The sequence below is a fragment of the Salvelinus alpinus genome, chromosome 28, assembly GCF_045679555.1.
Source record: "Salvelinus alpinus chromosome 28, SLU_Salpinus.1, whole genome shotgun sequence".
NCBI classification, from domain to species: domain Eukaryota; kingdom Metazoa; phylum Chordata; class Actinopteri; order Salmoniformes; family Salmonidae; genus Salvelinus; species Salvelinus alpinus.
In genome coordinates this window covers 699,585-713,901 of record NC_092113.1, presented here as the reverse complement: position 1 = coordinate 713,901, position 14,317 = coordinate 699,585, and the positions used below count along the sequence as shown (strand labels likewise).

Below are 14,317 nucleotides of genomic sequence, written 5' to 3'. Positions count from 1 at the left end.
CTATTTGCTGTATAATCAGCTAATCCAGTAGTGTGCGGTTGCATCACCATTGGCAACCATATATTAAATTGGATTATGTAATGTTCTTAGATAATTATAGAATGGATCATAACATTCTAAAAACAACCTCGTTTTGATTAAAAAGTGATTTGAAAATGTGTGTGTATGAGCATGCTAGAGTAGTGCATGGGAGATGCCTGTGCTATGCTGAAAACAGGCAGGATCTTGTCTAAGAGGAATACATTTATTTTTCTGTCTGTGGGTGATGTTGCAAGCAGAGGCTATCTTGTCTGTGTGAATATAGTATTTGAGACGGAGGACCGATTCTGTGTCTGCCCATAATAGAGTACCGTATAGTGTCTGTCTATGTTATGTTTGAGCAGAGAATTTTGTGTGTGTAAGAGAGAGGGAGTCCGAATAGATTTTATCTGCGTATGTCTTGTTTGTACGAGTGTATGACAGGGAGATGGAGATTTGGACTCTGTATTTGTGTGTGATTTGAGAGCTGGAGTGTGTGTGTAGGTAGATGATTGAGGAAGCACTGCATTGTTCCAATTACCACCACCTCTTGCTTCCATTGTCTGCTGGAATGGAGGGTGTCAACTGATAGCAGCTTATAGACCAGTGGTCCTCACAGGCATCTGGTATACAGAGGGATAAACACTCCCTCAGCCAATCTTATTAGGGCAAACGGTATTAAACTACCGTGTACAATAACATCTGTAAAACCTCTTTCAGTCAAGGCTTTCATTAGATGTCTTCTGTATCAACTTCAATGAAAGTAGAGCCAGAAAATCACACTGTATAGTTTGTTTAATACTTTAAATGTTTTAAGGTTTATTTTAATTTTAAAATGTTCTTGTGCACCTGTTACAGGTTCTAAAATACCAGGTTTGCTTTTCCCAGATGGTGCATAATGTACTTTGCTACTCTACCATACTATTTTCTCTCACTGGCTGTCACTAGCCAACCAATGTTAAACAATTACATTGTGTTGACATCAGTTCTTATTTTTGTCGGTAGGAATAGGAATCAGATGTCAAGCTAGATCAGGGATCATCAACTAGATTCAGCCACGGGCTGATTTATTTTCTTTAGCTGAGGGTTGGGGGGCCAAAACATAATTACAAATCATTTGCAAACTGACCGCAAGAAGCGCAAACATATATATATATATATGTGTGTGTATATGTATATATTTGACTAAAACGATCATTTCAAACATTGCTTACGATCACATCTCTTTTATGCTTTGGAATACTTACGAATAGATTTCCATTAAAATCACTTGGTGCTAATTTCCTGGTGTTTTTACAATCTTTTATGTCCAACAATGAAGATACAGTGGGGAGAACAAGTATTTGATACACTGCCGATTTTGCAGGTTTTCCTACTTACAAAGTATGTAGTGGTCTGTAGTTTGTATCATAGGTAGACCTCAACTGTGAGAGACGGAATCTAAAACAAAAATCCAGAAAATCACATTGTATGATTTAAGTAATTAATTTGCATTTTATTGCATGACATAAGTATTTGATACATCAGAAAAGCAGAACTTAATATTTGGTACAGAAACCTTTGTTTGCAATTACAGAGATCATACGTTTCCTGTAGTTCTTGACCAGGTTTGCACACACAGCAGCAGGGATTTTGGCCCACTCCTCTATACAGACCTTCTCCAGATCCTTCAGGTTTCGGGGCTGTCGCTGGGCAATACGGACTTTCAGCTCCCTCCAGAGATTTTCTATTGGGTTCAGGTCTGGAGACTGGCTAGGCCACTCCAGGACCTTGAGATGCTTCTTACGGAGCCACTCCTTAGTTGCCCTGGCTGTGTGTTTCGGGTCGTTGTCATGCTGCAAGACCCAGCCACGACCCATCTTCAATGCTCTTACTGAGGGAAGGAGGTTGTTGGCCAAGATCTCGCCATACATGGCCCCATCCATCCTCCCCTCAATATGGTGCAGTCGTCCTGTCCCCTTTGCAGAAAAGCATCCCCAAAGAATGATGTTTCCACCTCCATGCTTCACGGTTGGGATGGTGTTCTTGGGGTTGTACTCATCCTTCTTCTTCCTCCAAACACGGCGAGTGGAGTTTAGACCAAAAAGCTCTATTTTTGTCTCATCAGACCACATGACCTTCTCCCATTCCTCCTCTGGATCATCCAGATGGTCATTGGCAAACTTCAGACGGGCCTGGACATGCGCTGGCTTGAGCAGGGGGACCTTGCGTGCGCTGCAGGATTTTAATCCATGACGGCGTAGTGTGTTACTAATGGTTTTCTTTGAGACTGTGGTCCCAGCTCTCTTCAGGTCATTGACCAGGTCCTGCCGTGTAGTTCTGGGCTGATCCCTCACCTTCCTCATGATCATTGATGTCCCACGAGGTGAGATCTTACATGGAGCCCCAGACCGAGGGTGATTGACCGTCATCTTGAACTTCTTCCATTTTCTAATAATTGTGCCAACAGTTGTTGCCTTCTCACCAAGCTGCTTGCCTATTGTCCTGTAGCCCATCCCAGCCTTGTGCAGGTCTACAATTGTATCCCTGATGTCCTTACACAGCTCTCTGGTCTTGGCCATTGTGGAGAGGTTGGAGTCTGTTTGATTGAGTGTGTGGACAGGTGTCTTTTATACAGGTAACGAGTTCAAACAGGTGCAGTTAATACAGGTAATGAGTGGAGAACAGGAGGGCTTCTTAAAGAAAAACTAACAGGTCTGTGAGAGCCGGAATTCTTACTGGTTGGTAGGTTTTCAAATACTTATGTCATGCAATAAAATGCAAATTAATTACTTAAAAATCATACAATGTAATTTTCTGGATTTTTGTTTTAGATTCCGTCTCTCACAGTTGAAGTGTACCTATGATAAAAATTACAGACCTCTACATGCTTTGTAAGTAGGAAAACCTGCAAAATCGGCAGTGTATCAAATACTTGTTCTCCCCACTGTATATATTTTTTAATACTTATTTTTTTGCTCAGAACTTGGGTGGCCAAATAAAACCTCCCGTGGGACAAATTTGGACCGCAGGCTGCCAGTTGGGGATCCCTGAGCTAGATGTTTACATTCCATTTCCACATTGTTATGAGCGGTCACCTGTATTGTAGTGCTAAACCAGCACACACATTCATCCAGTTTTATGTATGTGATTAAAACACCGCCCATGGTGTTCCACTTGAGATGAAGGACGGATGGGAGTCAGTATGGAGTCCATAGCACTGCATAACCCTGCCCTCCCTCCTACTCAGCATCCAACTCACTGGCGGTCACTATGGTACTTTAATCAGAGGTACATTCATCTGTAAGTACAGTCGTGGCCAAAATTTTAGAGAATGGCACAAGTATTACTTTTCACAGTTTGCTGCTTCAGTGTCTTAAGATATTTCTGTCAGATGTTACTATGGAATACTGAAGTATAATTACAAGCATTTCATAAGTGTCAAAGGCTTTTATTGACAATTTACATGAAGTTGATGCAAAGAGTCTATTTACAGTGTTGACCCTTCTTTTTCAAGACCTCTGCAATCCGCCCTGGCATGCTGTCAATTAACTTCTGGGCCACATCCTGACTGATGGCAGCCCATTCTTGCATAATCAATGCTTGGAGTTTGTCAGAATTTGTGGGTTTTTGTTTGTCCACCTGCCTCTTGAGGATTGACCACAAGTTCTCAATGGGATTAAGGCCTGGGAAGTTTCCTGGCCATGGACCCAAAATATCGATGTTTTGTTCCCCGAGCCACTTAGTTATCACTTTTGCCTTATGGCAAGGTGCTCCATCATGCTGGAAAAGGCATTGTTCGTCACCAAACTGTTCCTGAATGGTTGGGAGAAGTTGCTCTCGGAGGACGTGTTGGCACCATTCTTTATTCATGGCTGTGTTCTTAGGCAAAATTGTGAGTGAGCCCACTCCCTTGGCTGAGAAGCAACCCCACACAGGAATGGTCTCAGGATGCTTTACTGTTGGCATGACACTGGACTGATGGTAGCGCTCACCTTGTCTTCTCCGGACAAGCTTTTTTCCGGATGCCCCAAACAATCGGAAACGGGATTCATCAGAGAAAATGACTTTACCCCTGTCCTCAGCAGTCCAATCTTTTTCAGAATATCATTCTGTCCCTGATGTTTTTCCTGGAGAGAAGTGGCTTCTTTGCTGCCCCTCTTGACACCTGGCCATCCTCCAAAAGTCTTTGCCTCACTGCGTGCAGATACACTCACACCTGCCTGCTGCCATTCCTGAGCTAGCTCTGTACTGGTGGTGCCCCTATCCCGCAGCTGAATCAACTTTAGGAGACGGTCCTGGCGCTTGCTGGACTTTCTTGAGTGCCCTGAAGCCTTCTTCACAACAATTGAACTGCTCTCCGTGAAGTTCTTGATGATCTGATAAATGGTTGATTTAGGTGCAATCTTACTGGCAGCAATATCCTTGCCTGTGAAGCCCTTTTTGTGCAAAGCAATGATGATGGCACGTGTTTCCTTGCAGGTAAGCATGGTTGACAGAGGAAGAACAATGATTCCAAGCACCACCCTCCTTTTCGAAGCTTCCAGTCTGTTATTCGAACTCAATCAGCATGACAGAGGGATCTCCAGCCTTGTCCTCGTCAACACTCACACCTGTGTTAACGAGAAAATCACTGACATGATGTCAGCTGGTTTTTTTGTGGCAGGGCTGAAATGCAGTGGACATGTTTTTGGGGGGTATTCAGTTCATTTGCATGGCAAAGAGGGGCTTTGCAATTAATTGCAATTCATCTGATCACTCTTCATAACATTCTGGAGTATATGCAAATGTCCATCATACAAACTGAGGAAGCAGACTTTGAACATTTATTTTTGTGTCTTAACTTTTGGCCTGGACTGTACACAACAAACATTCTGAGACTCAATCATCGGTTCATTGTATTTTATGAATCTTTATTTATGTACAGTAAAGTTATTTCATCCGGAATGTATTTGTTCTCAATGTACAGCATGACATTCTGCATATCATGCTCTGACCCAGGGCGGCAGGAGTAGGATGTTATACTCCAGGTAGCTGTGCTGGTTTTCAAGGCAAAAATATTAGATTGTTTTTCCCGAAATATATTTTCATGAGGACTTTAATGGGTTTCAGTACTGGCAGGCAGGCCACATTTTTTGAGCCCTCTGCGTTCTGAATGTTGTAAGCTGACTGGATTCAAGAACCCACTAATATGTTTGAGGCAATCTAGGGAAACAATGATTACATTGTACAGCAGTTGTAGAAGACAGAACAAGTCAGGTACAATATTTTAATTCATATAATTTCACACATACAGTGCATTTGTAAAGTATTCAGACCCTTTGACTTTTTCCACATTTTGTTAGGTTACAGTCTTATTCTAAAATGCATTTAAATAGTTTTTTCCCCTTATCAATCTACACACAATACCCCATAGTAACAAAGGAAAAAAACATTTACATACCTTCAGACCCTTTTACTCATTACTTTGTTGAAGCACCTTTTGGCAGCGATTACAACCGCAAGTCTTTTTGGGTATGACGCTACAAGCTTGGCACACCTGTATTTGAGGAGTTTCTCCCATTCTTCGCTGCAGATCCTCTCAAGCACTGTCAGGTTGGAGGGGGAGCGTTGCTGCTCAGCTATTCTCAGCTCTCCAGAGATGTTTGATCGGATTCAAGTCCGGGCTCTGGCTGGGCCACTCAAGGATATTGATTTTGCCCACCAACCAGGACAATGGATCGGATACCAGCCGGCGACCCAAGACAACGACGTTCACCCATGACTGCGTGGCCATGCACGCCTCCAACTCAATCATCAAGTTTGCAGACGACACTACAGTGGTAGGCTTGATTACCAACAACAACGAGACGGCCTACAGGGGGTGTGGTGTCAGGAAAATACCCTCACACTCAACGTCAACAAAACAAAGGAGATGATCGTGGACTTCAGGAAACAGCAGAGGAAGCAGCCCCCTATCTACATTGACGGGGCAGTAGTGGAGAGGGTGGAGAGTTTTAAGTTCCTCGGTGTACACATCACGGACAAACTGAAATGGTCCAACCACACAGACAGCATCGTGAAGAAGGCGCAGCAGTGCCTCTTCAACCTCAGGGGGCTGAAGAAATTCAGCTTGTCACCAAAAACACTCACAAACTTTTACAGATGCACAATCGGAGCATCCTGTCGGGCTGTATCACTGCCTGGTACGGCAACTGCTCCGCCCATAACCGTAAGGCTCTCCAGAGGGTAGTGAGGTCTGCACAATGCATCACCGGGGGCAAACTAGCTGCCCTCCAGGACCCCTACACCACCCGATGTCACAGGAAGGCCATAAAGATCATCAAGGACAACAGCCACCCGAGCCACTGCCTGTTCACCCCGCTATCATCCAGAAGGCGAGTTCAGTACAGGTGCATCAAAGCAGGGACCGAGAGACTGAAAAACAGCTTCTATCTCAAGGCCATCAGACTGTTAAACAGTCTAACATTGAGTGGCAGCTGCCAACATACTGACTCAACTCCAGCCACTGGAAAAATGTATGTAATAAATGTATCACTAGCCACTTTAAACAATGCCCCTTCATATAATGTTTACATACCCTACATTACTCATCTCATATGTATATACTGTACTCTATTGTCCACTGCATCTTGCCTATGCCGTTCTATACCATCACTCATTCATATATGTTTTAATGTACATATTCTTATTCATTCCTTTACACTTCTGTGTATAAGGTAATTGTTGTGAAATTGTTAGGTTAGATTACGCGTTGGATATTACTGCATTGTCGGAACTAGAAGCACACATTTCTCTACACTCGCATTAACATCTGCTAACCATGTGTGTGACAAATAAAATGTTATTTGATACTGTATTTTATACCAACTATGCAGCTCTGTCATTGCCCATCCATGTATTTATATGTATATATTCTTATTCCATTCCTTAGATTTGTGTGTATTAGGTAATTGTTAGATATTAATGCACTGTGTTTGCTACACTCGCAATAACATCTGCTAACCATGTGACCAATTTGATTTGAAATAACATTCTATTGGCAGATCCCTTTTTAAGTGTGTATATAGACCAATAAAGAGGTTCTGTAGCCATTTTTTGACAGACCCTGTAAGGAAAGCCTACCACATCTCAGTCTTGGTTCCAGTAACTGATGTAATAGCATAGACAGCTTGGTTCAGCCCAGGAGCTGAAGATTCAATTTTAAGGCACAGTGAAAGCTAGGTAGCTGCCCATGACCGTGAAAGCGCAATTAGTGATGGATGCAATTGCCATGAAGTTGCGCTCCAACAGTCAAATGTACATTTGTAAATGCTTAACACATCCGTATTGACAAAACGAGTCATGTGACGACCATGAAGATGGCGCATCTTACATTTATATAGCAGTTTTCTGAAAATGTCTTGCCCCTCAATACCAGTTTGGACCGGTGGACAATATCACGAGTGTTAATTATCGTCTGACTCAACCCAATCGCGGGGACCCGATATCACGGCGTTGTTGATCATTGGGAATCCGACTTGGTAATGAACCACAGGCTAATGCCTAACCGGGAAATACATAAATAAACCGTAAAAAAACATTCCCGTTCCTATCGAGATGCTGCTGCAATAATAGCGTTTGGAGATTTAGATTACCGTGTGTATTAGGTAGGTGGACACAGAGACTGCATCTTGTGTGACTAGGAGACTCAGCGAGCAGAGCAGACCGGGAGATAAAGGAACCGCGGGCGAAGACATTGGTGGTCCATTTTATGTTGTTGCCTATAATAGCCTATATTTCTAACGAGATGTAGCCTAGTCCCGTTCGATACATAAAGAGCCGGGGATATTCCTATAGCTTTCATTTAGCCAAATCCTCCCACGATATCGACAGAATGAGGCTTGGTCTCCAGGTGGGAAAATAACAAAAATCCCAAGATGTGGATACCGACTGAAGAGGAAAAAATCGGAGTTGGTGAGTCCATTCAGTATTTATCTGGCTATTTGTCTTTTTTTTATGAATTATTTTCAATTTGATTTACTTTTCTCAATCAAAACGGATTATTTTCTTATGAAGAAGCGTTGTGACGATCACAGCTTCGGATTTGATATCATGTTTGGTCATACAGGTTATTATATGTTACTGTAGGGTATTCGCATCTAACAGTCACAATGTCTCGTGTTTTAAATTCCCGTAATGAGGCTATAGCTTAACAAAACACAGTCTATCAGCTGTGTTTAATGGCTGAGGATAACCTGACAATAAGAAAAGGTAAAATATAGGTTATTGCGTGGGATGATATAGGCATGCTACCTCTGTATGCCTGTATCACCAGTGGGCCATCCATAACCCAGTCCTACAGTATGCTTATCATTCATTCATACTAGGCTACATTGTATGTTTTGAAAATGCGTCAATAATTGTGTTCAGTTAGGTTCTGATGCTCTTCAATGCCTTTCTGAAAAGGCATTCGACTGGAAACCACGAGGGGGCAATGGGATAGCGTTATGCCAACAGGTGTAGCCTAGAGTCTGAGTATGCGCATGCTTACCTGTCGGCATTTGTAACACAGCGCCACGACTACTTCGCTACTACTACTACCATCTGTGATCTCCAACCACTATGTCATAATGCTCAAGCCGAATCATTGTGAACAGTGCTAGTAGCCCCAGAGGTAATGGTAATTTATATCAAGAGTATTGGAACTATCTGCAAAATGTTCCTGGAGAGTCATGTTGAGTCAGTTCGTTCAGAACACACACACTGCATTGCTTGTTGTAGTATAGGTTCGACAAATACCCAGACTCCAGAACTATTGATTGGTGTTCAACAAAGAGAAGCCACTGATTTGTCATTGGTGGAGGACGGGTGAGAAGCAACAGTTTGGTGAGAGCACACAGTGTACTGTACCTTTTGATTTAACCAGCCATCCTTTTCGTTTCGCTGTCCGTGGTGCTGAAAAGTATGCTTCAACCAACCTCTGGCCAGCGTGTGGCTGTCCAGGGTGCTGAAACGCAGAAAGCAGCGCATTTAGACCAGGGTTTGTCAATTCCGGTGGCACAAGTTTGTAAGCGCAACATTGCAGTGCACACACCTGATTCCGCTAATCAACTAATAGTCACGTGTGTTAGTGGTGGTTAGAACAAAATGTGAAACCCTGTACGTAGGCCCACGAATTGAAAACACCGACATAGGCTACAGCCAGAGGCATAGGACTGCACACTGTTAAAAGACAAGCGGTGTCCATTTTGCTCTACTACTCAGAATTTTGCCAGAGTATACAAAAGCCACATCATATTCATCAGATTTGTGGGCTGCTGCTAAAATTTGATACTTGATATTTGAAGCTGTCCTTGTGAAAACCATGTACCATGTTGAAAGCTACAAACTGACATTGAGTTTTCAGTTTTGATTGGAAGTATTAACTTGGAGTCTGACTATTACATTTGGGACACATTTCTTCATCCACCTAATGGTCAGCATTGGGGCAATTGTATCTGTTCCCAAATCCGTGTTAGGGGCAACTTCTACGATACAGTTTAAAATGAAGTACGGTATCTGATCCTAGATCTGTATTAAGGGTAACTTCTACCATACTGTCTAAAAGCTGCTGTGGGCCTCATTCCTCCCATCTTATCTTAATGGGCTCAGGCTAACAAAGAAAACATTTAGAACCTACATAATGACAATTGAATGTCTCCTTTTAGAAAACCTCATTTGTTTCCTTGTTTTTTTTATTGGACATAGTACGTCTCTGTGAATGTCTTCGGCACTATACAGTATCTCACCCATGTGTCCTCTTCCCAAACTTAGCAGGTGATTTGCAGGTAGTTCCAACAGTTGTATCTGGTGGTAGTGAGGTGATATTGAACTTAGCGATAGCTGTACACATGACTGTGTTCACTTCTCACTCTGGTTCAGAAACATCTGCCCCTCATGTGGCTCTGACATTGGCATGCCCTTGCACCTCCACATGCAACGGCTCAAGTGCAACTCAATATAGAAATAAGTTGAAGTCGGAAATTTACATACACCTTAGCCAAATACATATAAACTCAGTTTTTCACAATTCCTGACATTTAATCCAAGTAAAAAATCCCTGTTTTAGGTCAGTTAGGATCACCACTTTATTTTAAGAATGTGAAATGTCAGAATAATAGTAGAGAGAATGATTTATTTCAGCTTTTATTTATTTCATCACATTCCCAGTGGGTCAGAAGTTTACATGCACTCAATTAGTATTTGGTAGCATTGCCTTTAAATTGTTTAACTTGGGTCAAATGTTTTGGGTAGGCTTCCACATGCTTCCCACAATAAGTTTGGTGAATTTTGGCCCATTCCTCCTGACAGAGCTGGTGTAACAGTCAGGTTTGTAGGCCTCCTTGCTCGCACATGCTTTTTCAGTTCTGCTCACAAATTTGCTATAGGATTGAGGTCAGGGCTCTGTGATGGCCACTCCAATACCTTGACTTTGTTGTCCTTAAGCCATTTTGCCACAACTTTGCAAGTATGCTCGGGGTCATTGTCCATTTGGAAGACTCATTTGCGACCAAGCTTTAACTTCCTGACTGATGTCTTGAGATGTTTCTTCAATATATCCACATAATATTCCTTTCTCATGACGCCATCTATTTTGTGAAGTGCACCAGTCCCTCCTGCAGCAAAGCAACCCCACAACATGATGCTGCATCCCTGTGCTTCACGGTTGGGATGGTGTTCTTCGGCTTGCAAGCCTCCCCCTTTTTCCTCCAAACATAACGATGGTCATTATGGCCAAACAGTTCTATTTTTGTTTCATCAGACCAGAGGACATTTCTCCAAAAAGTACGATCTTTGTCCCCATGTGCAGTTGCAAACCGTAGTCAGGCTTTTTTTATGGCGGTTTTGGAGCAGTGGCTTCTTCCTTGCTGAGCGGCTTTTCAGGTTATGTCGATATAGGACTCTTTTACTGTGGATTTAGATACTTTTGTACCTGTTTCCTCCAGCATCTTCATAAGATTTGCACTTTTCGCACCAAAGTACATTCATCTCTAGGAGACAGAACTCGTCTCCTTCCTGAGCGGTATGACGGCTGCGTGGTCGCATGGTGTTTATACTTGCGTACTATTGTTTGTACAGATGAACGTGGTACCTTCAGGCGTTTGGAAATTGCTCCCAAGGATGAACCAGACTTGTGGAGGTCTACAATTGTTATTCTGAGGTCTTGGCTGATTTGCTTGACATCATGGGAAAGTCAAAATAAAGAGGCACTGAGTTTGAAGGTAAGCCTTGAAATACATCCACAGGTACACCTCCAATTTTCTGGAATTTTCCAAGCTGTTTAAAGGCACAGTCAATTTAGTTTATGTACACTTCTGACCCACTGGAATGGTGATACAGTGAAATTATCTGTCTGTAAACAATTGTTGGAAAGATTACTTGTGTCATGCACAACATATATGTCCTAACCGACTTGCCAAAACTATAGTTTGTTAGCAAGAAATTTGTGGAGTGATTGGAAAAACGAGTTTTAATGACTCCAACCTAAGTGTATGTAAACTTTCGACTTCAACTGTGAATTAGAAAGTCATGGCAATTTGAAGCTATGACATCTTGGACAATAGTATGAAAGGACAGCCATAATTAAGTAAAGCAGGACATACAGCTAATGTCCAATTGGTAGGGGGATTACAGAGTTTGGTGTACCCTAAGCAGGTTTTAACCCGCTGAGGACACAACCACTCATCACCTCCTTTGCTGCAGGTTGTTAAACAGAACTTGAGTAAAAACGCTTCTGGAATCAATGGGATTTCTGCTCTCATCAGTAGAAAGTGCAGCGTTAGTCCAATATGGCCTATTTTTTAACATTTGTGTGTGTGTTGCGTGCGTATGTATGTAGGTGGGCGGCATGTGTGTCTGTTGGCATCTGTGTATGTGTTCATGTGTGTTTGCGTGAGTGTTTGCTCTTTCGAAATGTAATAAAAGGTAACGTGGTCATCAAGTAGTCATGTGATCTCCACTGCAGATGGGTGCCATACTCACTCAGACAGCTGTGGTTGCTGTTCTGAAATCAGATCTGACAAAAGCACTCGGGCACTCGCGTGGCAGAAGTCCTTAGGATAGCAGGACCTGAGAACAGCCCAGTGATGCGGTGTGTGTCTGAGTGAGTGTGCATTCAGGTCATGCTGAACAGCATGACTCATTGGGCCAAACAGAAAAAGCTCTTGTGTCATTTTTTACTTTGCCATTTGAGTATCTGGGACAGGGTTACTGAATCTAGGAGAGAAGCAGGACCTCCGGGGTCTGCATGCTTAGCCATTCCAGTAATGCATTGTGACTAAAGGAACTAATCTGTGATGCGCTTCACTGTGATCACCAGCCCTACCAGTAATGTTTTGGTTTGGCTCTAAAAGCATCCAGAAAGTTTCTATTCAATACAGCACTTAAATAATAGTAAAACAATCACAGATTTAAGAATGAACTGCATACAGTGGTCAAAAAGGGTAAGACTCATTGTACATCAGTAATATGATGTCCTTCAAGACATGTATTTCTCTGTAGTTTTAGATGATCTTGCAAGTAAAGATGCCGCAGTTTAAAGGGATAGTTCACCCGTGTTACAAAATGACACATTGGTTTCATAACCCGGCAAGCTTTCATTGGACAAGGTATGACAGCAATCTATGCTTTGGTTAAGTTTCCCTGGCACTGTTTCCAGTCATGGGACCAATATTAGCATTTTTCGCGCATCATGTCCAAATGATCTGAAAACATCTATAATTGATTGTGAAGCTCAACTAAGTTGCTTATAAATTAATTCATTCCATGCGTGAAAGTTGCTGATATCGTCCCGTGACTTGAACGGGATATGTCATTTTTTAAATTTGTGTGAACTGTCCCTTTAACATCCATCTGTTAGTATACTCCTTTCTGTACATTCTTTATGGTACCATAAAGCCTCCTCAGAAACAATGCCCACCCTCGGTGTACTGTTGTTATGCTGTCCCTGTTAACATAATTACTATGTAAATACATTGCTTTTGCTTCAGTTCATGTGAAGTTGGCCCAAAAAGAGATGTAGGGTTGCATTTACTCTTGTTGGTGGGGTTTGATGCTTGCTGCCCTTTAAACTGCCCTTCGGGGCATAGTACAGTACAATCTAGTACAGTATGTCTGTCTCTCTCTCAGCTTTGTTTTCCTGACCATGTGTGCTGTCTGTCCGCTAAATGTTTCCATCAACACAGAATCAAAACTGAACTGAGAGAACAGTAACCTACCTCCTCCATGTTCAATTAAGCGGTATTTACAATGAGTGATGTGTATGTCTGTGGTGAAAGAATAGATAGATCATTCTTGGATGACTGTGACTTCAGTCTGGAGTTCATTATCTTATCGCCAGAGAAACTACTTTGATTTTCATTTTGATGAATAGTTCTATAGATCAAATTGTTTCCACATTGTGGCATTTTGATGACCATACAAATTGGTGCATAGTAATGATAATTTTGTGTGCTGTGCATATTTGAGCGAGGCTATTTGCATTGATTTAGCCTGGAGACTGAGAGAGTGACACACACTGTAAAGACCTGGGTTGAATAGATAGCGACAACCATACAAATGGCTTTGTAGACATCCATGTGATATAAAAGTGAACAATGTAAACACTGTTTTAAAAAGCCAGGATCAATTCAACTGAGCTTGTTTTCTCTTGTTCACTTTACAAACCTAACAAAGGATGACTGATAGGAGCCTGTAACTCCACAACATTGGCCTACTAATTTACAAAGCAACACTGACTTAACCTTGATCTCTGTCTTCTGTGTAGGCAAGTCTCTTTCTCTGTGTGGGTGTGTGTAAGTAAGACTCTCTTTCTCTCTGTTGGTGTGGGTGGTTGGGTGGGTTTGTGTGTGTGGCCCTTTTCTCCTCTGTTTTCACACTGCAGGGAGCACAAAACTGCAGCATCTGCCAACCATCATCGTACATTGTTATGTGGGCCCACAGAAACTGCTGTTGCCTTTAAAAAATGGCTTCAGCTGAATCTCTGCAAAAAATAACATTAATCTGAATTCGAAAGTTGAGGAATTAGGAACATCTTCCTAACGCAGTTATGCCATATTCAGACTTAATAGCTATCGTAAGCAGGCTCATCAACTAACATCAGTTTGTTGCAAATCATCAACAGTGGCACTTCATGCCACCTAATACTCTAACATAGTTCATACATTTTCCTTTTGCCCATTTAGATATTACTCTCTCACTTCGCTACTTTTACTGTACATTTTTGTCTTGGTTTGTGTTATCCGATGAGTGAGCACGGCCATTACCGTTGACTGTTGGTTATTATTTTACTCACACCAGT

At 42.2% G+C, this 14,317-nt stretch overlaps 1 protein-coding gene across 5 annotated transcripts in view; it reads left to right on the top strand.

Moving 5' to 3' along the window:
* The first annotated feature begins 7,239 nt into the window (after positions 1-7,239).
* Positions 7,240-14,317, top strand: part of LOC139556909 (dedicator of cytokinesis protein 3-like) — a 77,775-nt gene continuing 70,697 nt past the window's right edge. For 2 of the 5 annotated variants that reach the window (XM_071371027.1, XM_071371024.1), the window contains exon 1: positions 7,240-7,953. In XM_071371027.1, the coding sequence (XP_071227128.1) occupies positions 7,917-7,953 (37 nt within the window). In that variant the 5' untranslated portion in view covers positions 7,240-7,916. The remainder of the gene's footprint in view (positions 7,954-14,317) is intronic. The other 3 variants (XM_071371025.1, XM_071371023.1, XM_071371026.1) reach the window with 2 other exon arrangements.